At 63.0% G+C, this 23710-nt stretch overlaps 1 protein-coding gene across 6 annotated transcripts in view; it reads left to right on the top strand.

The window, feature by feature from the left end:
• Positions 1-23710, top strand: part of HDAC4 (histone deacetylase 4) — a 228841-nt gene that overhangs the window by 137714 nt on the left and 67417 nt on the right. For 4 of the 6 annotated variants that reach the window (XM_039860831.1, XM_039860842.1, XM_039860821.1 and 1 more), the window contains 3 exons: positions 2031-2275; positions 19582-19732; positions 22469-22589. In XM_039860831.1, coding sequence (XP_039716765.1) covers positions 2031-2275; positions 19582-19732; positions 22469-22589 — 517 coding nt within the window. The remainder of the gene's footprint in view (positions 1-2030; positions 2276-19581; positions 19733-22468; positions 22590-23710) is intronic. The other 2 variants (XM_039860838.1, XM_039860849.1) reach the window with 2 other exon arrangements.

Genomic DNA, 23710 nt, shown 5'->3' with positions numbered 1-23710 from the left:
CCACCTGCAACCTGCACCCTGAAACTGCACCTGCACCGCACCCCACCCCATTCCAACCTGTACCCCCACTCCAACCCACGCCACACCCCAGAAGGAAAAGCGAGGACGGAATCCCCTCGGAGACGTCGCTCCGTGCGGAGCTGCAGGGGTGCAGCCCGTCACCCTTTCTCTGAGCTCGTTCACCGAGCCCCTGTCCCACCTCTGCGCGATCCGATTCGAGAGGAATCTGAAGCAAACGGGAAGATGTTGAGGTTTTATGAAACTGACGTTTACACAGTTTTTTCATTTTGTTACGTTTCTTAATAAAAATGACCAAAGAAAGCAAAGAAAGGAATTTAGTAAAATCCAGTCTCACCAGCTTGTACGTGGTGGGGGATGGGACCCACTGTTCCCTGGTCTTGTCCATGAAAACATGCATTTGTGTAGGTTTTTCTCACGTAATCATCCAATTAAAACCTGTGAATACGTCAAACCCAATGCCCCATTGGACAAAAATACATATCTTTAGAAAGTTGGTGGCTGTATGTCACTGGTTTGGGGGACAGAAGAGAAACAACCAGCAGGTGTCACCCATGCTCGTCAGTGCTTAAAGGACAGAGTTAGTGTTTACAGAAAAGGCTGCATGTCGGGAGCTTTCCGGGGGGCCCCCCGGGTGGTTCTGCTGCTCCCCCGCTCCCGTGTGTTAGAGCTGCTCCAGGCTCCTGGGGCCTCGCTCACCGTGGCCGTGGGGTGGGAGGGAACCTCAGGGCCACAGGGCGGCCCCCTGGACTCGGCTGCACGGCCAGGGCCTCACAGCAGGCGTGGTGACACTCTGGTTGGGACTGCAGGGCAGCCGCTGGGCTCTGGGCTTAGCAGTCAGGCCTCTGCTGGAGCCGGGCCCGCCCTCGGCAGCACACCACCCCCCGCCTTAACCCCAGGACGGCCGGTGTGGGACCAGCCACCACGGCAGTGACCATAGAAAGACTCTGCCCTGAGGGCAGCCCCACTCGCAGGCAGTGGGGCTGGGCCATGTGTGCGGCCGGGGGTCGTGCCCTCACATGGCCTTTGCTCGGGGACCAGCAGAGATGGCCCGGAAGAGAGGAACTAGTCCTTGGGGGCCCTCGTCTGTTGAGCGGGGGCTCCTCTCGACACCCCCAGAGGTCCCAGCCTCCTGCCTCTGCCTGGACTTTCTGAGCAGAGCCGCTGGGGCGTCTGCTGGGTGTCTGAGAAGCACCACGCAGGGTCCCAGGGCAGCCGCACATACTTCCGACTTCTCGGACGTGGGCCTGTCGTGGTGCCATGACGTCCAGAATTTAGAGCTTTAGTTTGGTATCGGTCCACAAGCCCTGGGGTTGACTTAGTGGCTCATGCTTCTAACTGAAATCTCTTCTAACCGAAATCTCTGGTGGCGTCTCCGGGGCGATGCGTGGCGGGTCCTGGCCGGGTCCTGGAGAGGCACAGAAGCACCACCGGCTGCCGACACTGTGCTGAGTGGCGGCGGGCAGGCCTTGGGCAGCTGCAGTCGGTAAACATGTTTTCTGAGAGGGCGCTGCCTTCACCATCGCAACGGCCCTCGTCCCGAGTGCCTATCTGGACCACTTCAGTGGCACACGCCGTCCTGCGGCTCGGGCAAACAGCCCTCGGTGGCTTTGTGAACGCGGGGGAGAAGCACGGGCCGGTCTGCTGCCGGGGGTTCACTCTCGCGAGCCTTGTCTCCCTTTTCCTCTTCGTTGGCTTTCCCAAGCACTGCCACGACAGGCAGCGGGGTCCTCTGAGAGAGCAGGGCCCCCTCCCCCCGTGGAGCGCGGGGTGCAGGGGGAGAGCGTGTGGGTGCGTGTCCTGGTCTGACCTTCCGCCAAGGGGGGGCGCCCCGCAGACACCTCTGAGCCCCTCATCGTGAGCCGGGCGGGCAGGAGGGTGGGGGACAGGAACTGAAGCGTAAGATACCTTCAGCTCACGGGGCCTCCTGGAGGCCGGCCGGGGCCTCGGGGCAGGAGGGGGTGCTCGGAGCCCGCAGTGACCGGCCCTGCTGTGCTGTGCTCTCTCCGCAGTGGACGTGGCCTCGGCGCTGCCCCTGCAAGTGGCGCCCCCGGCGGTGCCCATGGACCTGCGCCTGGACCACCAGTTCCCGCTGGCCGTGTCGGAGCCCGCGCTGCGGGAGCAGCAGCTGCAGCAGGAGCTCCTGGCCCTCAAGCAGAAGCAGCAGCTGCAGCGGCAAATCCTCATCGCCGAGTTCCAGCGGCAGCACGAGCAGCTGTCCCGGCAGCACGAGGCCCAGCTCCACGAGCACGTCAAGGTGAGCCGCGCCCTCGGAGCCCGGGTCAGCACGGCGTGGCGGGAACGGCGTGTACGGGGACACGGCACGTGGGCACCCCAGTGTGGAAGCGCGCACGCAGAGCGGGGCGCACGCTCACCCCCTAAGGTCATCGGCAAGTGTGAGGCGTGTCCACAGGCGGGACGTGCCCGGGGGGAGAAGCCAGCCACCAGCGTGGGTCCCTGTGGGCGCCGGGCGCGGGGCCTGCGGCCACCAGCGTGGGTCCCTGTGGGCGCCGGGCGCGGGGCCTGCGGCCACCAGCGTGGGTCCCTGTGGGCGCCGGGCGCGGGGCCTGCAGCCCGTTACTTTCTTCCTGGCACTTGGGTGTGTGTCTCTTCTCAGTTTTTGCCATTGACCTTTTGTAACCGGAAAGAGATGTTAATATTTTTTTTTCCTTTTAAATGGAATAAGAAGAACTAACATAGATCCTTTTTGGAGGGAGGGTGTGGGTACTTTATCTCCACAAATATCTAACCCGATCCCAGATTTTAAAATCAGATGCATTGGAAACAAACGTGTGTGAGTGATGGATAACAAAGTTACGTAAGTCTGCGACCGTGTTATGCTTTTGCTGTGTTTAGAACCATCTAGAGCAGCGCCGCCCAGCGGAAACGTACAGGTCTAGTACAGTCACGTAGGTGATGTTACGTCTTCTAGCAGCCACCGTAAAACAAAGCAAAAATCAAAGAACCCAGGTTGTGAGTTACCTATTGCTGTGTAACAATTACCCCAAAACTTAGCGGATTAAAACAACCGTGTTATCTCCTGCTTCCTGTGGGTCGGGCATCCGGGACCAGCGTGGCTGGTGGCTGGGACTCAGGGTGTCACGGGGTTGCCGTCAGGCTGTCAGCCAGGGCCGCCGTGTCACCTGACGGCTGGCTGGGCTCCGGTCCACGTCCCCTGGTCCTCTCGCAGCACCGCTTCCGGGTGACGGAGACGGGAGCCTCGGTGTCTTCTGTGGCGTCATTTTGGAGGTGACGTCACCCTTCTTCCTGCCTCATTGTCCTGGTCACGCACCCCGCCGCAGCCCGTCCTGGGAGCTGTGTAGATGGGGCCGAGCACCAGGAGGCCAGGGGCCTTGGCCACTGGGAGCCTGGCCACCCACAGGTCCCATCACTGTAAACACATGATTTCACGTCACATTCTAAAACGTTGCCACGTGCACTCGATGTAAAGCTGAGTCCACGCGTGGTCTCGTACACGTCACAGGCCGGACGTCCGCAGAGCGGCCGCCATGCAGGTGCTCGTGGCCCCCGAGGCCGGTGCTGCTGGGCTAGGCAGGGCACCCTCGCCCCACCCGGTGCTTCCTAGCTGCCCCCAGGAGAGACCAGCGCAGCCCCTCTGCCGTCGGTGGTGAGGGTCGCTCGGCCCGGCCTCAGCGTCCTCAGGCGCTGGCCTGTGCCTGGACGGCTCGTGCCCATGGCCACCTGCCCTAGCAGCCCCTCTTCCCGCGGGAGCAGCTCCCGCCCGGTCATGTTCGTTTAACGATCCCGCTGAGAAGGGAGGTTGCTGTGCCGGGGGTGGCGTCACTCTGTCCGGACTCCCCCAGAGCTGGCGCTGTCACCTGGCACGGGCAGCCGCGTCGCTGTGCCTGCGGCTCCCGGACACGTGCCCGCCAAAGGCGTGCCCACAGCTCAGCCCTCGTCCTGTGAGACCGGCTGTGCCGGGCGTAGCCGTGGCGGCCCTCGGGTCTTGGCAGTTAGGTCGTTGGTTTGGTGTGGCTGTGGCTGTCACTGCCACTTTGCACCCCGCCTCAGCTGGCCTTCTGAGGTCGGCATTGGGCGGACCAGGGAGGGGGCGCTTTGCGGAGCTGCCGCAAGTCCAGGCCTCGTTGCTTTGCCTTCAGCATTGGGAGGGGCCCGTGGTCCTGGCTGACAAAGGTGCCACCAGCCTCCATGGAGGGCAGCGCATCTGCAGCCGTGGTGACCCTTCGCTTTTGAGAAGGTGCGCTTGTCCAGGGGAGCAGCGCCCCGCTTCCCTGACTCCGAGCGCACACGCCCCGCAGTGCTCCCCTGGCTGCTGGGACCTGCCAGCTGCAGGCCCATGCTGTGTCGCAATGCCGTGCGTACTGTGCCCGGGGCCGGCAGGCTCGGGCTGGCCCGGTCCCCCTCCTGCTGAGGGCCCGGCCGTGGTGGGCAGTGCGCCGTGCTTGTCAGGCCTGGGAGGCAGCCGCAGGTTGTTGGTGTCACCCAGATGACCGCGTGCGCCCGCACACAGTGGCCTTGACCGGCAGGCCCCATGGTGAGGGACAGGAGCCCCGGCAGGCCGCCTGTCTCCTTCGTCTCTGAGGCAGTAGCCTCGCATTCTGTCCCCCCTGAAAGCCGTTTAGAACTGACCCCTAGCCCTGCCATCCAGCATAGTCATCCCTGGCCAATGTGACAGGTGCTGCCCACAGCGGTGTCCCAGAGTATCTGCCGCCAGGATCCTGTACCCTCACCTCCCCTCAGGAGCCTGAAGCATCGCTCTGACCTCGTGGCTGCCGGGCCCTGTCACCACCCTTCATATTGAGGCCAGAGCACTGAGTGTCCCCACCGGTCCCTGGTCCCACACCTCTCGACCTGGTGATGCGTTTGCAGGTCCAGCCAGCGCCTGGCTAGAGAGAGAACGTGGCAGCTGCCTGTCGAGTCGCGTGTCCCTCTCCTTCACTGCCCTCAGCGGGCACGCTCCTACCCCGTGTGTCAGCGTGGTGGGAGCGTACAGACGGTGTGCGCGCACCGCTGTGCCCTGAACTTGAGTGGCGGCTGCCCGTGCTGGAATCAGGGAGCACACTGATCTTCTATGTTCTCATGTGTGAGTCAGTGGGATTTACAGCCTCCACAAGAAAAAATAGCAAGAGAAATTGAGAAGTCAACAAACCTCTTAGATGCGAGCTCCTCAGAGGCAGCTCTCAGAAGCAAGAAACAGCAAGACCTTGGGGCCTGTGCTGCCTGCTGGCCAGGGCAAGGCCACGTCGGGCTCCCGTGCTGTGACCCTCTGCCCGGCTGGGCCTCGCTCCTCTCACTCCTTGTCTTCACCTGGCGCTTCAGGGTTGTGTCACCGCTGTGGGGTGGATGACAGACCCCTTCCGAGCCCTCATGTCAGGCCGTGCAGGGACGGCCGGCTATCGGGGAGCCTTTCAAGCTGGGGTGTCACCAGGAGAGCTCAGGGCTGGACGCAGAGATGATGGTGCCCCAGAAACGTGGCTCGGGCCTGGTGCTCAACAGCACAGGCACAATCTCAAGGTTACCTGTTCTCTGCATGTTAATCATTCGTTTTTCCATTTAAAATGGAGATCGCAAAAGCCGTTTAAACTTTGAAACTGTCGTTAAATCCGTCGGCTTTTTGTTTTGATGATTTAGACTCTTTACGAGCTATCATGTTGTGAGCGACACTTGGTGTTCATGTTTGCCAGACAGACTTCTTTAGCACACAATCTGATTAGTGTCATTAAATCATCGGTTAATTTGAACAGCATTTTGTAATTAGAAAGAGAATAATTTTTAAAATATAACTTGAATCGTTAACTTTGGGTAAAGAAGATGCTTTGGAAGGGGCCCAGCTCCCGGCGCTGCTCTTGCCCTTGACACAGTCTCTTTGCCGTCTCCCCCTTCATCACGCACGGCTAGTCCCCTCCTCCCTGGAAAGGGGTCTGGATGAGCACTGTACCCCAGCGAGGGCTGGGACAGCAGAGTTTGGGGCCTGGGGGGTGCTGCGCCCAGAAGTTGTTAACTATTTTATCAACAGGGATAGCACACGGAGAGCTGGAAGGTCATTATCTAGATTTGCTGCTTTGGGGGTTAGTTGTATTTTTAATTCTTTTGCTTATATCAAAGAAATATATGTTTCTAATGTTTCAAGTCAGCATGGCGTGGGGCCAGCCGGCAGACCCGGACCCCTGTGTCCTCCCGACTGGGCTCCCAGGCCCGCGCCCTGTTACGGCCCGCGCCCTCTGGCCTGCACCCTGTTCTAGAAGGCTTGCACCTTGTTCTGGCCCACGCCCTCCTCTGGCCCACGTCCTCCCTGAATGGAAGACCCTGCATTGCTGCCCCCCGCTAGCCGGGAAGACTCAGGTCTCCCACCCCCGTTGCACACACGTACGTGCAATGCCACCTGGGGTCCCCAGTCCCGGCCAGCATACGCGTACCTCACACATGGTGACCACACATCCTTTGATGCAGCTCTCGACTCTCCCTTCCGGCTGTCTTCGGTCCCTCGGCCCCTGATGCAAAGCCAGCCGCGCAGGCTGAGACCTCAGCGCCCCTCATTGTGGCAGACGCTGGCGATCGCGGCCGTGGCTTTCGGCCCCGGAGGTTGTCCTGCACGCTGCTTCGATGTGTAGTGATCCTGTCACATGACTTGCGCATCTCCAAGCGTGCGAAGGTGGCACCTGTTACGTCGTTAGACCAGGATCAGTGGTTGGAATAGCCCTTTCGTGTGATGGGGACGGCGGTGTCCGCCTCTGCCAGCACAGGGCCCTCCTGCTGGAGTGGCGTTGGCCACTGTTTTGCCGGCCGGCACAGGCTCTGCCACGGGGCCGTCTCTGGGCTGCAGCCGCCTCACCAGTGACCCGGACGCGGCGCCCCAGGCAGTTGTTCCACTGGTTGAGGTTGTCTGAGCTGTTCCCGGGGTCTGGGCTTGCTTCCGTGCCCCTGTGGTCAGCTCCAGCCGCTGGCAGCTGGGTGGCCAGAGTGGCCTCGGTCTCTGGTCCGAGGGTCGGCAGGATCTTGGGGCCAGGCAGGCGATCACCGCCAGCTCTGGAGTTCAGGCTCAGCAGGTGTGCGAGTGTGTTCCAGCCTCTGCGCAAGCCCAGGGTGCTTTTCCCCCGCTGGCCAGAGCACGCCCTGGCCAAGGTCAGAGCTCAGCTGAGCGTGTACCCGAGGGGGTGGGTCCTGGGGTGCGCCACGGATAGGGTCCTCACTCTCGTTCAGAGAAGGTGGGGGCGCCGTGATGACGTTGACCGCGGGGGTTGGGGTGCACTGTAGACAGGAGGGGGCGGGGCTGAGGCCCTGGACAGCGAGACCCCCGTGCGGCCGGGCCCGTCTTGGCCGTCCTCCGGGGCCAGGCATGCCGTCCTAGCTGCTCCGCCCGCGAGCAGCGACGTTTCCGTGAACAGGTGATTTACGCGAAGACTGACGTTTTGAGTCGGGAACGGGCTGACACCTGGCCTCCCCGATGGGAGCATTTGGACACTCGAGAGCCGTGCGGTGCCGCCCCTGGCGTTTGGGTGCTGTGGGAGCACTGTCACCTCATTCCCTGGCGGTGCTGCCACCCTCTCTGCTGGGCGTTTCTCGTCCCACTTGCTGTGCGTCTGAGGAGGTTCGGGCGACCAGCCTGCTGTCCAGCCCTCCATGCCCTTCCGTGCAGCCTTCGCTCCGCGGATTCTTATCCCTTTCAGAAGCCGTTTCTTCCGTCCCTGGAGCTGCTTGGGTGCGGGGTGGGATGGTGCCTGTGCCCGGTGCCTGCACCCAGGGGCCCTCCTCACCCAGACGCGCACCCTTTTTAATTCTTTGCTTGCCACGTCGTCCCCCAAACCTTCCTCCAGAGCCTCCCATTGGTAAACCCACCGCACCCCAGGAGGAGCGGCCCCCGGGGACGTGGCCGGAGCATGGGCCGGGAGGAGGCAGGCCGGGGCCTCAGCACTGCCGGCTGGGTGTGGGGAGCCGGCGCTGCGGCTGTTTGCACCCCAGGCCGTGCCGGGCTTCCAAGGGACGTTTGCATCGGAGGGGAACTTCTGATTGCGAGTCATTGATGTCAGGTGTGTCAGCACCTGGAAGTGACAAAGGAGGAAGGGTTTCTCTGAGCCATCGGCCGCCACATCTCTAGGTGCAGCTCTCTGTGGCCTCGCGCCGTGCGGGCCGTGCGCGTGCGCCCGCCGCTTCAGAGAGCGGGGCCCGACGGCCGCGTTTTCTGCTCGCGGCGCGGCCGTTTCCCTGTGCCGCCACGTGCCCTGTGACACGTGGGCCAGCGCTCGCCCCGCAGCCTCACAGCGAGCGCGGCGCACGGCAGCGTCCGGCAGCACTCGCAGGGTGTGGCATTGAGACTGGTTTCGGTTTTTGACGTGTTCACTTCTCGCGCAGGAACTGCGCGCATTCGTCCGGGCGAAGCAGCGCGGCCTGGCTGACCCCACGTGACTGCTCCTCTGTGGCTTCTGCTCCTCAGGCCACGCTGCTCTCCCCGACGGGCAGCAGCTCTGAGCGGGCACGTGTCTGTCGCTCCCGCGCTCCCTCACACACACGCTGCTCACTCCGCGGACGAAGCAGCAAGGCGACGGCGAGCAGGACAGGTGGCACGGGCTGAGTCGTCCTGGGTGGCGGCCACCGCACGTGAGCCCGCGGCCCGACCCAGGACGGGGCACCCCGTGCTTGCCCTTCCATGGGGACCGCCCTGGCCCCAGCAGTCCGAAAGCTCGGTGGCCGTGTCCCCATTGCGTCTCCCTCCGTCTCACGTCATGCGTGTCCCCATGGGGGGCGACCACGTTCCCTGCGCTCGACTGTGTGCGCTGTTTCTACTAATTACCGTTTGCGTTGCCATTTTCTGTTGCGTCTTTATCTCTTTGGTGCGGGAGAGCTCCTCGTAAAGGAAGAGCATTTTTCAGTGTCCGTTATAGGTTGTCATTTGGCTTTAGTTTTCCTTGCGATCAGTGTTACCTGCTTGTCCTGTCCTCACTCATAAATCAGAACACTTTTCCTAACTGGGTGAGAGCGCCGCCTCCACCCCCACCCCGTGCGCGTGCGTTTGGCCGGCCCGGCCCAGCCCGGCCTCTCTGCCCCGTGGCGACAGCTCACAGCTTTCAGTGGGCGCCCGGCTCCCGCCGCCTTTGTCTCGAGCCGGCGCCTGTCCCCACACATTCACGCTTCCTTAGCCTGTCTGGCTCGTTTATTCCCCCGGACGAACTTCAGGATTCTTCCTCGTCAAGCCCTTTAAACGTGTTCTGGAAATTTATGGGCGCTGCAGTAGGTTCGTAAATCACTCCAGGTCCACTGATAACTCCCTCCTGCCACGATCCTGACTGAGGCACAGGGTGTCGCTGTCGAATGGTGTGAGGCTTCTGTCCTCGGAAAAGCCTTGTTATTTTTTCAGAGAAGGCTTGTAGATTTTATATTTAATTCTTGGGCATTATATATTTTTTCTACTAGGAATGAAGTGTGTTTCTTCATTTTATTTCCTATTTGGTTGCTGTCAGTTATAGAAGACTCTTGATTTCATTACTCGTCAGGTAACCGACGTATAGAATTTCCTTATTCATCCCAATAAACTTATAGTCGGTTATTTTGTGTTCTCTGGACAGACAGAAGCATCATCTGTAAGTAACCGTGTCCTCCGTTCTGTTCAGCCGCTTCGACTAAAACGTCCATGTAGAAATCTTGAAAAGTTATCTGACAAGGTCCTGGTGGCAGTGAGCGGGGCCCTGCCCTCACTGTGACACCGCTGCCACCCAGCCCTGGACCCTGGGCATGGGCGGGGAGGGACCGGGCGTGGGCGGGGGGACGGGGGGACCGGGTGTCGGGGGGGCCCTGGTGTGAGCGGCTCACTGCCCGGGGTCCCCACAGCCCATCCTCCCAGCCCGGTTGGGTTGCTCATGGGAGCCGTGGGGAAGTCAGCCCTTCCCCGCTCACACCGTGACCCCCTCAGGCCCCCTGGGTCCCCAAACCGCCTCCCCTACAGTGCTGGGTCAGCCCCCCGGGCTCCCCGGGCACAGAAGGCCCTTCCTGGACCCTGTGTGGAGGCGCGGGTCTATGGGGCGGGTGCCGGGTGGATGTGGCATCTGTCACCCTTCATGACAGGAGAGTTTTGTCTGTTTGGGGGGCCGTCTCCTTGTGCCCGTCGGCTGGAGGCCCCGTGGCTGGGACCTGGGTCTGCCTGCACCCCCTTGCCCACCGCATGTTGCTCCACGACCCCCAGAGCACGGCAGCGTGACAGTGCTGCATGGCCGTGGCCCGAGGACCTTGCCCCTCACCCAGGGGGTCCGGGCAGCCGGGCCGTAAGCACAGCCGTCTGCTCGCCCTTTTCATTGATGGAAAGTATTTAATTTTTCTTTACTCATTTATTTTATTGTGGTAACATTTACATCACACAAAATTCATCATTTGATTATTTTAAAGTGTACAATTCAGAGACATTTACGACACGGTACAACTGTCTCCACCGTCAAGTTCCCAAACTTTTTCATCACCCCGAACAGAAGCCCTGCGTCAGACCCACGCCCCCTCCCCCGGCCCGGGGACAGAACTCCCACCATTGCTGCGACCTTGCCTGCTCGGGACGCTTGGCATCGATGCAGCCGTACGGCACGTGGCTCCCGTGTCCGGCTTCCCCACAGAGCGAGGCGTCTGCGAGGCCGTCCCCTGAAGCGTGGCTCAGGCTTCATTGCTCACGGCCGTTCGCACGTCTGGCGTGTGGCCTCTCCGCGTCCTGGCGGGTGTGAGTGGCACTGTGGTGGACGTCCGCGGGCGGGCAATGAGCGCCCGGTCCCGGTTCTTTTGCGTGTGGACCTGAGAGAGGCATCGCTGGGTCACGTGGCCACTCTACGTTTGACTCTGAGGAATCGCTAAATCCATTTGTTTTTTTATTGTGAATACACATAACATAAAGTTTACCGTCTTAACCATCTTCACGCGCACAGCTCAGTGGTGTCCACACACTCACGCTGCTGTGCAGCTGTCACCAACACCATCTCCAGGGCCTTTCCGTCCTCCCCGACTGAGACGCTGCCCCGTGAGACACTCCCCAGCCCCCCACACCCCCCACCCCGGCACCACCGCTGCTCTGCGACTCGCGAAGGGTCTCCTGTGCCCCCCGTGGACAGCACGTAGGGTATTTGTCTGGAACGGCTCCTCCCACTGTGGGTTTAATGAGAGATGTAAGGGGTCGGGTGTTGGAGGTTATGTGCCCACAGCCTAGTCCCTAAAATAGGCCGTGTCACCAGGCGGCTCTGCTTGCAGATGCACCCGGTGTCCTTCTGCCTGGCGGGCATCGGGTGCAGATGAGGGAGAGACATGGCCACAGGCCTCACCGCAGCCACCAGCCACGCGCGGGCACAGGAGCTGCCCGACCCAGACTTCCTCGGCGGTTACCGCGTGGACTTTACAGAGTTACGTGAAGCACTCAGCCGGAGACAAGTCAGGAGCCCTGTCCCTTTGCCAGAATGTAATGCGCCACCTGTCCCAACTCTCAGATTAAGGGGAAGGTGACCCGAGGTGAGCTCCGTGTGGCTCTCCAGTGTTCACAGGGCTCGGCGAGCAGCCGCTGGTCCTTGCTTTTCTAAGAATGGGAACTTCGAGGGTGGGTCTTGATAAGTAAATTCATAGTTAAGCATGAACACGGAAGTACTTGACCCCTCACCTAACCCCTGGTCAGTCTGTTGCGCTTCTAATGAGACGGCCCGCGCGAGCTGGAGTGGTGACCCGTCTAAACCTCTATGGACGCCGGGCTGGGGCGCAGTGGGGGGTCCTGCGTGGCAGGTGGGGGGCGCCTTGGTTGGTGACTCCCCTACTTGCAGCGGCGTCTCTCAGCAGTCAGGGTTCAGAGGTCACCAGGGCCAGTGTGGCCGGTCATTGGAATGAGCAGCTGCCAGTGGTACCCGTGCTTCTGGAAACTTACCTCTTGTGTTTTGGCCTGAGGCTCTGCGAAGGGGACGCACAGGGAGAGTGACACGTGCAGGGGGTCCAGCCGCGGCCACAGCGGCCTGGCCTGGAGAGCGAGCAGGGCAGGTGTGGGAGGCCTGAGGGCAGGCTGACCCGCGGCAGGCCGGGACACGCCTGTCCCTCAGACTCCCTCCGGGGCACCTGCTGCCCCGCTAACTCGGCGAGCTTGGGGCCCTGATCGGCAGTTCCCCGATGAGCAGACTGCCAGCTCAGCGGCGCTGCTCGTCAGCTCGTGGCGTGTGCCGCACCTGCGCCGTGGAGGGGCGTCGGGACCGTGCACAGTGTGCTTTCTGCACGTGGTGTTTGACTCTGCCCCCGCCAGCACCAGGGCGCGGGCCAAGGGCAGGGACCCTGGGAATGCCCAGGGGTGGTGGGGCCCCCAGGCTGCTGGCATCGGGGGGCACCCCGCACTGTGGCTCCATTGCAGCTGCAGTCAGGGCTGAATCCAGGGTCCTGGAAGCTCTGGGCTGCCTGTCCCCCAGTGCGGTGGCAGCAGTGTGGTGACAGGCCCCCGTATGCGGTGCCTGGCGCACGGGCCAGCCGGAGGGAGCCGCACGGTGGGGCTCGTGTGCTGTGCTCTGGTTCCTAAACTGGGCCGCACTGCCCGCCCTCCGGGCAGGGTCTGGCGCACTTGGCCGGCCGTGTCCTCGGGTTAGGCCCCTTCGAACGAGGACTGCGTGTGCATGTGCGAAGCATCTTGCCTAGCTGCCCGGCCGACGGGCCCGTGCGCCCTCCCGGGCGTGGCCAGCGTGGGCTGGCCCCTTCCCCAGGCGGCAGGGGCGTCTCCAGTCGCGGAGCTGAGAGGCGGGAACCGTGCCGGCGTCGTGTCGCCGTGCGTGCCATTTGACTAGTCAGGGCGACTCCGTGCACGTGTCTGCTCGTGCGGTCTGTGCAGTTCGCAGGGTCGGAGAGTTTTGCGAGCTTTTCAGTGAGAGTGACTCTTTTCCTTGCAAGGACGGGAATGAAATGGAAAGGAAACCTGATTTTGTGGCCGCGGAAGCCCCGCTGGGACGTTCACGCTCCCTTTGTTACCTGCCCCAGGAGGCTGAAGAGAGCTTGCCTGGCGTCTGGTCACCTGGCGTGGCCTTAATGAGCCAGCAGCACACCCTCCGGTCATCGTAACCCTGACCCCGGGGAAGCTGGTGGCTGCGTGCGGCAAGGCCTGCACCGTCCCAGACCTGTCCGTCCGCCACTCATCAGCGTGTCCACCTGTCGACCTCGCCGTCACCCCAGGTTTCTGGGGTTCGTGTGTGGCGGGTGGGAGGTCTTGCCGGAATCGCCTGCCCTAAGGGGCATTGGTGGCCACTCCAGTTGCCACGCGGGTCCCCTCCCTTGCTGCCAGCATTCGTGGCACGTAAGGGCACCTTGCTTTACCAGGTACCCTGCCCGCCTGTAATGGCGCCTCCCAGGCTGTAGGCCGCCCAAGGTTTGCAGAGAAGGAATCCGCTATGCTTTTCCAAAGGCGGCAGCTGTGCGAGCTCACGGCCCGCGTTGTGCCGAAGAGGCCTGCATGTCGTTCTCTGCCGTCCTCCTGCCTGGCTTGTGCTGCCTCCGGTCCGGTCCCCTGTCCTCCCGGGAGACGCCCAGGTCTGCAGGAGAGAGGGAGGGGCTCGGCCGCGGCCCCGCCATCAGGCCGCCCGGGGCCCCCAGCGGGAGTGATGCAGGTGCTGGTGAGGTGAGCGGCAGGGCCCGAACCCCCCTGCAGGGGGAGGAGACGCGGTCCTGAGCCCCTCCTGCAGGAGGAAGCAGTCACGTTCGTGGGGACGCGGGGCGAAGGCAGAGGAAGGGCAGGCTCCGGCCGTCCCCACGCTGCCGCCCCGCACGCCCGCTCCCCCCCGCCCCGGCAGCCATGCTGTGGCCACAGCACCCTCACTCACAGCCCGCTCGGGCGGCTCTGCGCAGCCCTCCGCTCACAGATGTCTTCGTGACCTCTGAGTGACCAGTTTTGGGGCGAACACGAATGACACACCTGGGACTCTGGATCACTGCTGGCAAACCCAGTGACATGAAGATGAAAATGGTTCTATTTCTGAGGACCTTGCAGAGGACAGCATTTTAGTCCCAAACGGCCCACAGAAACCGTGCCAAGCAGCACGTGTCCCTGGAGGCCAGCAGCCAGCTGCCCACCGAGAGCGGTCTCCCCGTGTCTCCCTTCTGCGTCAGACTGCGTCCTGGCCGGGGACGGTCGGCCCTGTCCGGAAAACGGGGGACTGCCAGGGGGGCCTTGAGCATCCCCGAGTGGAGCGAGACAAGCCGCTGTGCCGTAATATGGCGTCCAGGGCACTGCGTGGAAACGGCCCCCGGTCCCGTCCAGCCCTGCACGCAGCGGCTGGCACTCCCAGGGCCCACAGCACCCACAGCTTGTGCCCCGTGTCCAGCACAGCCTGTTCCGGGCGGCATGGGAGGGGAGGGGGTGGCCAGGCCAGCTCGCGGCATCCGTCTGTTCTCCTGTCCGGTGATGGCAGGGGCCCACATGGGCTGAGAGGCCTGCGGCCGGGCGAGCCCCGACCTGTTCCCTGGGACCCGCCCCATGACCTGCTTAGGGTAGTACAGAAGACCCCGTGCCTGCCTTGTTGGCTCAGCTTGGGAGCGGGTCATGCCGGCGCCCTGCGGTGCTGGACCCCGTCGGTGCAGCCCGGTCGCCCAGCTGGCATGCATTTGGCTCTGGCGCCCAGGAGGGTGGCGGTCACCCACGTCTGAAGTCAGGGCCTGCTGAGCAGGGCGAGGTGGGCTGAGGTGGCCCTCGCCTGGCAGCGGGTGGGCAGCTGGGCAGCAAGCAGGCTGCCTCTCCCCCGCCACCCCCCACCACATGCCCAGGACGGGCTCCAGGACTTTGTCCCAGTGCGTTGTTTCTGGGGACTCGCTTCATTTTAGGGCAATGGGCACGTGTGTCAGACCCCGGAGGTCAGTAACGGTCTGGCCCGTCGAGACTGGGGCGCGTTGGGGGTGGGGTGCTCGTGGTGGGCTGGCGGCTGGTTCTGTTTGAAGCCGGGATTCAACCATGTGACCAGACAGCAGGGAACGTCAGACCTCAAGTCCGAGACGTGGGGCGCTGGACAGTTTCACGTTTCGTCCTGTGCATCCAACGCGCTGACAACCGGAAGACGTCTCAACATGCTGGTGGTGTTGGCCATGGTCCTGAAGCGCGCTGTTTGCTGTACCCGCCCGGGAAGTGCTGGTGGCGTGGCTGCCTCGGGCTCCAGGGACTTCTGACATGGCCCGGAGCCCGGCGCGGGGACCTGGCGTGAGCTGCAGAGCTGCCCGCCTTGGCGTGACGGCGCCGGTGTCCTCCGATGCGGCCTGACCGCTGCCGCCTCTGCCAACCAGTCAGCTCCCGTTCGGCCTGCATGGAGGCCCTGTGAGCAGGGCAGGTACCCGCATGCTGGACACTGGGAAGGTCTCCGTCCTCGGCTGGGGCCGTCAGGGCCCTGTCCCCAGTGTCTGTCCTTCAGTGCGCCCTTGGAAATGTCTGGCCAGGTTTACCCCTGAACATGGGGACGTTCAGTCCCGACGCCTGAGTGGACGAAGCGGACCCCAGGGATCCGAGTTCTGGTTCCGAGGCACTTAGCGTCAGCGTCAGACTCTGCTTAGAGTAATGGTATCTGTTCCTGTCGTTCCTTAGAGAAATTACCCTATTTTAAATCGCTCTAATGGTTTCGTCCTGCAAAACATAACTTCTCAACGGTTCCTCCCTCCGTAGAGGAGACTTGACCTTCACACACTCAGCGCGGCACCCATTCCGGCTCGTACTGAGCATGACACCGAGCCCTTGGTTCCACAGACGGCACTGGTGACACTTGTTCCTCCACCCCGTCCCAGCACGGCGGGAGCCTGCCTGGGGCGCCGCCAGGCAGGGGAGCGGAGGGAGGAAGCGGGCCGTCCTCGCCATCCAGTTCACCCTCCATTCCCCAAATCTGCGGGCGTAGGGGACTCTGTCCCAAGATCAGGAGACAGGCCTGAAATGTGAGGGGGCCGAGGTCTGCTGCATTCCCGTCACCTTCAGTTTTATGGGCTTCAACGTACGGGTCACTCCCTGTCGTGAATCTGATAGCATGTGACTTCTGTCTGAGTGTGAGGACGGGGTCACTCAGGGTTGCCGTGAGGCACGAGGGGGTCGGGGCCAGATCCGCAGCTGCTGCTCTCACTGAAACTGCAGGGCAGCCCTGTCCTCCCTCGTCCTGTGTGTTCCAACCCCAGAGTCCGTGGCTGTGCTTCCCAGTGCTCCCGTGATGGTGACCGGAAGACCTCGCTGTCCTGGGTTCTGGCCGAAAAGTAAACGTTGTCAGACTGTGGTGAGCGAATTTCCACGCGCTCGCCATTTAGGCAGTGCGTGGGTAGTGAGCCGGTGACGGGGAACGGGCCGTGCAGAGGCCACCTGGGGGGCGGGTGGTACCCAGGGGAGCACACTTCTATCCGAGACCCAGCGCTCAGCTCTCATGCTGGCGTCCTGACCCCCTGGGGCCATGTTCCTTGTGATCGCGGACCCGGCCGTGGGGGCTCGGGCGGGGCTCCACGCGGATCCAGGCATGGCTCAGCGCGCGCGGCCCAGCGAGCCTGGGCGTGACGGTCGCACGCTCTGAGCGCCGTGTCTGGAACGGGACGCCGAGGGGCACACCGCAGCCCCGCTCCGTCACGGTTTTGCCACAGAGCTGTGATGCGGCTTTCCTCCTGAAAGGTAGGAAGGTGCCACTGCTGTGACCCGTTAGCAGTGACTCGCGTGGTAACAGAGCTCTCGGGGCCAGAGCGGGCGCGTGGCCGGGCCAAACCGCGCTGTTGGCGGCCAACTGCAGGGCTAGGAAGCCCGTCGCGGGCTCAGGAGTGCTGGGAACATGTCCCCTGTCGTGCCATTTCCCGGGGTCCTCGGGAGGGCACTGTTCGTCCCTAGGGGGACGTCCCAGTGTCCAGGGAAGTCGAACTCTTTGGGCACCATCTTTCAGATGACGTCGGTGAAGCTCGGTGCCGGGCTGTTCTAAGTGTGTCCCAGATGTCACCCCGCTCAGTCCTCCCAGCTACGAAGCGGACCCGGGAGCCCACGGTCTGCGGGCATGGCAGTGGGCAGCGCCAGCTCACGTCTGGGCGGTCTGGCCCCTGCACGCCCCCAGCCGCCTGCCGAGTGCCCCCCAGAAAGTCGGGCAAGGCGACGAGGAAGGACGTGGAAGGCGCCTGCCGACGTCCCTGACCCCACTGCCCCAGTGTGTGGAAGGCGCCTGCCTGGGATGTAATTCTGCCTCCACGGGAAAGCGACACTCGTCCACGAACCCCACAGGCAGGCACTGAGCTGGGCGCCCATTCCCGCCGGTGCCTGACTGGTGTGCCAGCCCCTGCCCCCAGCCCAGGGCACTGGATGGGAGGGTGGCCGCCCTCCAGGGGCAGTGTCTCCCGGGGAAGCATGCGCGGCCACGCAGGGCCCGGACACCCGGTCTTCTGTCCAGGCCCCCAGCCCGGGTCACCGTGGGGACCGCAGTCTCTCCTCCTTGCTCTGGCTCTGGTCTGGGTCCTAGCTACACCGTCCTCTCTGGCCATGGTGTGTTTTCGGGTGGACCCCCCCCCGCCGCCCCCTTGCGGAAGCCGGGAGGCAGCCGTGTTTGTGGACAGGGCTGTGGGTCCCCTGTGGTCAGGAGTGCCGCCCGCTTACTCCACACTCAGTAAATCACTGCTGTGTGTGTGACCACAGGTATGGCCGGACAGGCCAGCTAGAGCTGGAGGCCAGAGACTGAAGGTTCCACCCTGGCCCTGTGTCTGCAAGCTCTGCCATTGGGCCACTGGCCGGGCTGGGCCCGGAGCGGGGGCCACAGCCCAGGCGGGTGGGCAAGGCTGTGGAGGGTGGGGGGCCGGCCCGGCACCGGCCCTCGGTCATCGGGAGGCCGGCACCCCACCCCCACCGCACGCACGGGCATCTGTGAGTTGCTGGCTGTGTTTCTTTTCCTCGCTCGTCATTGCCAGTTTCTTCTGAAGTTTTGCCGAGCGGCGTCTTTTTGGCGAGCACGGACACGTGCTGTGTGCCTGGGTATGCGCTTTATTTAGAGGACGGAAGAGTGACGTTTTCACCTTGGGGGTTTCCACAGTTGACGTGCTTTTTCTTGAACACTCGGCGTAGCGTGACGTGAACCTCACAGAAGCCCAGACGTGGCAGGTGACACGTTGCATCTTTAACTGGAAGGAGGGCTAAGCTGTGTGACATCCTCTTTCCTTGATTTGCCTGTTGCTCTGGCTGATCGTGGGACTTGGGGCCCAGGAAGCCTGCCGAGGCCCTGGCGGTGGGGCCTCTCGCGCATCTGCTGCCCTCGGTGGGGCCAGGGCTCCGCTCAGCCTCCGGTCAGCGGCTGCCTGTCGCCATGAGCCTCGTGCCTCAGGATTGCTATGGCGTTTAGTCCGTGATAAGTGTCAGGCCCTGAGGGGGCCTCAGTGAGTGTCGGTTACCGTCCTCGTCTCTGTTGTTGGCTCACTGTCCCACTGTGCGTGGCCGAGAGGATATCTGAGTCCCTAACCCGCCGTAGACATCTGCCCACTTAGGTCTGGGCTGGTGAGCGGCTGGTGCAGAAGCCGAGGGCCTGTCTGTGCAGCCCCCCTGGGAGGGGGACGCAGGAGCAGGGGACACGGACCGGGGTCTGGCTAACCGAGCTGCCTGCAGCCTGGCCAGCTGGGCCGGCACGCTCCCTGCCACCCGATCCCGTGTGATAAGAGAAGGTGGCATGAATCACAGGTGAGGCGGGACTTTCCCCCCGTTTACTTGTGGCCACGTCTGTGAGTCTCACCCTCTCCCCTTTGGAGCGGGCTGCGTGTTGCGATCTCATTAACTTACAGCAGCCGTTAGTCGAGTTCACCTTTGTACCCTAAGGAGCGCAGCAGGTTGTTCTCGTCTGCCTTTGGCATTTTAGCCTTGTTTGTGCCGCTTTTGCAAATACAGTTTTGACGCCACCAGTCGTGTCATTTCTGAGAGTACGAGGTGTCATTCATACACTGCGGCCTGTACAGATCTCGAGCGTGTGTCCGGTGCCCTCAAACTGTGGTGAGCACCAACGTCTGCACCGCCGCCTGCGGCCAGGCCCACGCCCGGCCGCGCCCTCCCGGCCTCTCTTCCTGCCTCACCCCAAGAGGCGGCCTTGACTTTTATCCGCAGGTCTTAGGATTTCCTGTTCCAGGACACCGTAGATAAGAAGCTTTGGTACTGGCTCTCACCGGGCTCGCTCGCGGTGTGTGTGCACCGCCGTGTCCAGCTCTGAGGGTCACCTGGGCGTGTCCAGCCTGGCTGCCCGCACGGTCCCATCCCAGGCTTCGTGCGGCACGTGTGTTTGCGTGTCTCGGGTGAGCCCCGCACCTTAGGGCGAGCGTGTGTGCCTCCCTGTGAGAGGGTGCCAGGCAGCTTCCAGAGCGGCCTTTGCGCTTCGCACTCTGTCATCCGTGAAGGGCATTCGCAGCTTGCGTGGCGGTGTAAAGCTGCCTGTGTATTTTCTAGCAATTCAACCAATTTTGTTTTCATTTTCCACGTTTGAAAGCCCGGCAGATGCCCAGGTCGTCGAGCACCCCGACTCCGCGCGTGGGGACAGCCGTGCGCGGGCTGGGCCCACGGCAGCGCTGGGCGGAGGCGTGCTGCCCGTCGCCGGTTTTCACGCGTGCGTCCTGCTGTTTCGCATCGGGCTCTGACGTCTGTCCCCCCCTCCGCAGCAACAGCAGGAGCTGCTGGCCATGAAGCACCAGCAGGAGCTGCTGGAGCATCAGCGGAAGCTGGAGCGGCACCGCCAGGAGCAGGAGCTGGAGAAGCAGCACCGGGAGCAGAAGCTGCAGCAGCTCAAGAATAAGGAGAAAGGCAAAGAGAGTGAGTCCGCGGGGCCCTCGGGTGCCGCTGCCACGCCGCTCCCGGTGCCGGCGGCAGGGCAACTTCTTCAGGGGCTGCAGGGCATTTGGCATGACTTTCGGTTTGATTTAAGCATTTTAAAGATGTCTGGCTGACTCCTAACGGACTTAAAAATGTTGAAAATCATAAAGCGTGTGAGATGCGTAGTGTGTTGCACGGGTGAGTTGAGGCCTGAATGTTTCAGAGTCGCTCTGTTTTTTGACGGCACTTTGCGAGTGCCTCAGCCGGGTTCCGTCTGTGGGACCCCGCGGCCGAGAGCAGGCACGGCGACTGCGCTGACCTGGGTTTTCCTTCCTGTTGCGGCTGCGCATGTCTCCCCGTGGACCAGGCCGCTCTCGTACCATCTGAGCGATGCCCGGCTTCCTCTCAGCCAGGAGGCCACTCTGTATGCTCGTCCCCCGGGACAACTCCTCGGGCCCCTCAGGGAAGAGGCCCAGCCAGGAGCGTGCCCAGGCGTCCTGGTGTGTAGATCCACGGGCATCCGTGCTGTCATTTCTGAGACGCCCGGTGAGGCTTCTGTGCGGCCAGGGTTGAGAGCCGGGGGTCTGGACGAGCCCTGGCTCCATGTTCAGACTCTGAGGCCCTGTGCCTGCTACGTGACGTGTGGCCTGCCACGTGGGCACTGCCTTCTGCTCTAGAAAGCCGCCCGCAGACAGCACCCGGTCCTCGTAGGAGCCCGTGAGCACTGGCTGCAGGCTCCGTGGCCCCCGCCCGCCCGCTGGGGCCTCACGCGTCTCCGGGCGGGTCTCCTCGTTGGACTGGGGAACTCGCTGCCCTTTACCCAGGCGGGAGTTTGAACCGAGGGTACCAGCTAGGCAGTCTGCGCCCCGCCTCCCGATAAATACCAGCCTTTCAGACTGCAGAGGGCAGCTCAGCCCAGTCAGTGCCTCCTACTTTTCCAGAATCTCCCAATAAAAAGCACACAGCCTCACAAAATGTGGAAAGGGCAAGGGGGCTCCCAAATCCATCTGGGTTGTGTCTGCAGCTCACGATCCGTGCAGCACCCTGAGCGCCCCCCGGCCCCGAGCGTCGGTCGGATGCTCCGCGCCTCCTCCCAGCCCATCCCAGCAGCAGTCTCAGCGGTTTTCAGGGTGCGGATTTGGGTGGTCGGGTTTTATGATTAATAATGAACCGTGTGCAGTGTGGCTGTTTGCCTCGGCGGCCCGCGAGTGTGGTCCTGTGGGGAGGCAGGCCTGGCAGTTGCTGGGGACACCTCAGGCCCCGGCGTGAGCGGGCGCGGACCGGCGCCGCCTGTGAAGGGGCCCTTGTCGCCCCGGCTTAGAGGGTGTTTGTGGTCGCGGGCAGGCGGCACGCGGGAGTGCAGGGCCGAGCGTCTGCTGCTGAGCTCCTCGGGTCTGTTCAGTGAATTTCTTCTTGAATGCTTAGAAGTTTTATTACACTGAACATTTACCGTACTTCTAATTTTAAATCCACAGCTTTCTTTACTCATTGATACCAATTAATGCCATTAATCTGATGAGACCGTGAATTCTTAAAGTTCGCAGCAGTTTCCATCGCGGTCAGCGGGACACGCTCTCTCCAATCAGTCGAGCTTTACACAGATTTAACACTTACAGGAACCTGCGCTCCACTGTCCTTTCACAGAAATTTAAAGAGCAAATCCAGTAAACGGCGTCTGTGCCCCCTGAGCGGTCGGGACCGCCCGACGGCGTTTCCGTCCCTGCTCGTGTGCAGCCCGGGCGGGGCGCGCGGCCAGCACTGCAGGGCGCCGTCTCCTTCTGTCAGAAAGCTGCTGATAAAAAGGCCGAACGCCTGGTCCCGAAAGCCATTCTCTGTCCCGTCTGTGGGGTCGCGGCTCCCCCAGAGGCACATGGGCCCAGGAGAAGGGCGTCCACCGCTGGGAGAAGCAAACCGAAGTCACGTGGCAGGTTTGGCGTTGGATCCGTCATGCCCGGCGGCCTGTGCCCTCAGCCTCGGCCCCACCTGCCCTGGTGGCCCCTCTGTGCGGCCCCACCGGGGGCCCCGGGCTACGACCCTGCCCCTTTGTGTCCTGGAGTCACCTCTCTATGCCGTGGCGGTGTGTGGCGGCTGCACTCGCACGCGGCTGAAGCGCACTGCTCGTCCACACGTGACGGGCAGCGTGGGCCTCCGGGGTCGGGGCGGGCCGGCTGCGCTGCCAGGCGTGGCTGCAGCTCTGTCGGGACGGGGTAGACGCCCACGGGTCTCGCGTTAGGCAGGTGAGTTTGGACTTTTTCTTCTGTGTGTCGTGAGATTTGCGGGTTTTCCTTGAGGGGCTGTGTAACCACCACCCCAGAAAACCGTGGCGCACAGGGCTCCGGCCAAGCCCCGATGGGGACCCGCTCTGCGCCTGAGCGGCTGCGAGAAGCAGACCACGCCCTGGGAAGGACTGGGGACGCACCTGGTGGCGGCAGGCCTGCCTGGGACACAGGCTTCGTCCACACGCCGTCGGGCAGGGCCGCGTTGGGGGCACCGAACCCCACCGCACGGCCGCTGCGTCTTCCGCCTGAGGGAGGAGGACCCTTCCAGAGGCGGGTGTGTGTCGAGGGACAGCGTCTTCCTGCCCATCGCACCCAAGTCGCCTTCGCGGGCAGAGGCTGCACTCGGAGGCTCTGGCCTTCTTTCCGCCAGCAGCTTTGGGGTGGCCAAGGCCGCCAGCCCGGCCTCCCGCTCGGCGCAGCCGCAGTCAGCGCCCTGTGCCCTCTCCCCCCCTCCCAGGTGCCGTGGCCAGCACGGAGGTGAAGATGAAGTTGCAGGAGTTCGTCCTGAACAAGAAGAAGGCACTGGCCCACCGCAACCTGAACCACTGCGTGGCCAGTGACCCCCGCTACTGGTACGGGTGAGTGGGCCTTCCCTCCCCCCCGCCTCCCGCCCCAGCCCGCAGCTTGGTCTGCTGACAGGTTGCCTGGCAGCCAGTTCATCACCGGGCATGGCAGGGGGCAAATGAAAAATTCCCAAGGCCAGCAGCTTCAGGACGCCACCCATGTGGTCTGGCGGTTAAGGGTTGTGGCCCCAAGGGGTGTGGCCGGCTCTAAACAGCCCGGAGCCGCCCAGGGGCTGGTGCCTGCCCTGCTTGGTTCTCGCCAGAAGGAGCCACTTAAACTGGACCTCTGGTCCCAGCTGTCCACGTGTACCCCCGGATTCCTCCCAGTGCCTTATCGATTGCTAGGCAAGTCGGTCAGAATGGGGTGTTTCGTTTTGTGCTGCAAGCCCGCTCAGCCTGCGTGGCCGGCAGACCACAGAGGAGCCTCGTCGCGCTGAGACCAAGGCAGGCGGTGCCCTCGCCGGGCGGCGTGCCCATGTGCGGGCCATCCCCACGGGCCGCGTCCGGGACGCAGTGGCGAGCCTGCGTGGCTTTCGGCACTGGCCAGTGGGGCTTCACAGATTTTGGCTTTAAATGTTTCCTACTGCTTTCTCGGGTAATTTCATTTCTGGAAGAAAGGCCCCAGGAGAGGGCCCGCCTGGTGACGGCGTGCGAGGCTTGCACAGGGCCGCAGGCACGTCCTGGGTGGTGGCTCCACGGTGTACACGTGGGTCGCAGCCTCCGGCTTTCAGCTCACCTGTTGGACCGCGTGTCTGTCGTGGCCGCCACAAGCACACGGCTCCCGCGCTGAGATGCGCTGTCCACCTCAGGCACGTGCTGCGTGTGGGCTCCCCAGGCGGGGGGACTACGGGGGACCCGTCAGCCGTTTCTAGACTGAGGACGTGCGGAGGGGACTCTGGCTCTGTCGGCCTGAAGACACACAAAGGCCGACACCACGTGTGCTGGTGTGCGTTTTGACGTGGCTGCTGGACACGTAGAAGCGGCACGTAGCACGCAGCTAGCACTTCCGTGGGACTCGCTGGCGGGAGGGTCCCCCTGTCAGGTCACTCCTGTGTCTGGAGGGCTGGGGGAGCCGCTCACTGACATTTCAAAGGGCTACCTTTGCGTTTAGCTTTGTTCTTTCACGAGCAGAGCCC

Source organism: Pteropus medius, unplaced genomic scaffold (assembly GCF_902729225.1).
Source record: "Pteropus medius unplaced genomic scaffold, Ma_sr-lr_union100, whole genome shotgun sequence".
NCBI lineage: Eukaryota > Metazoa > Chordata > Mammalia > Chiroptera > Pteropodidae > Pteropus > Pteropus medius.
This window is presented reverse-complemented; position numbering and strand designations above follow the sequence as displayed.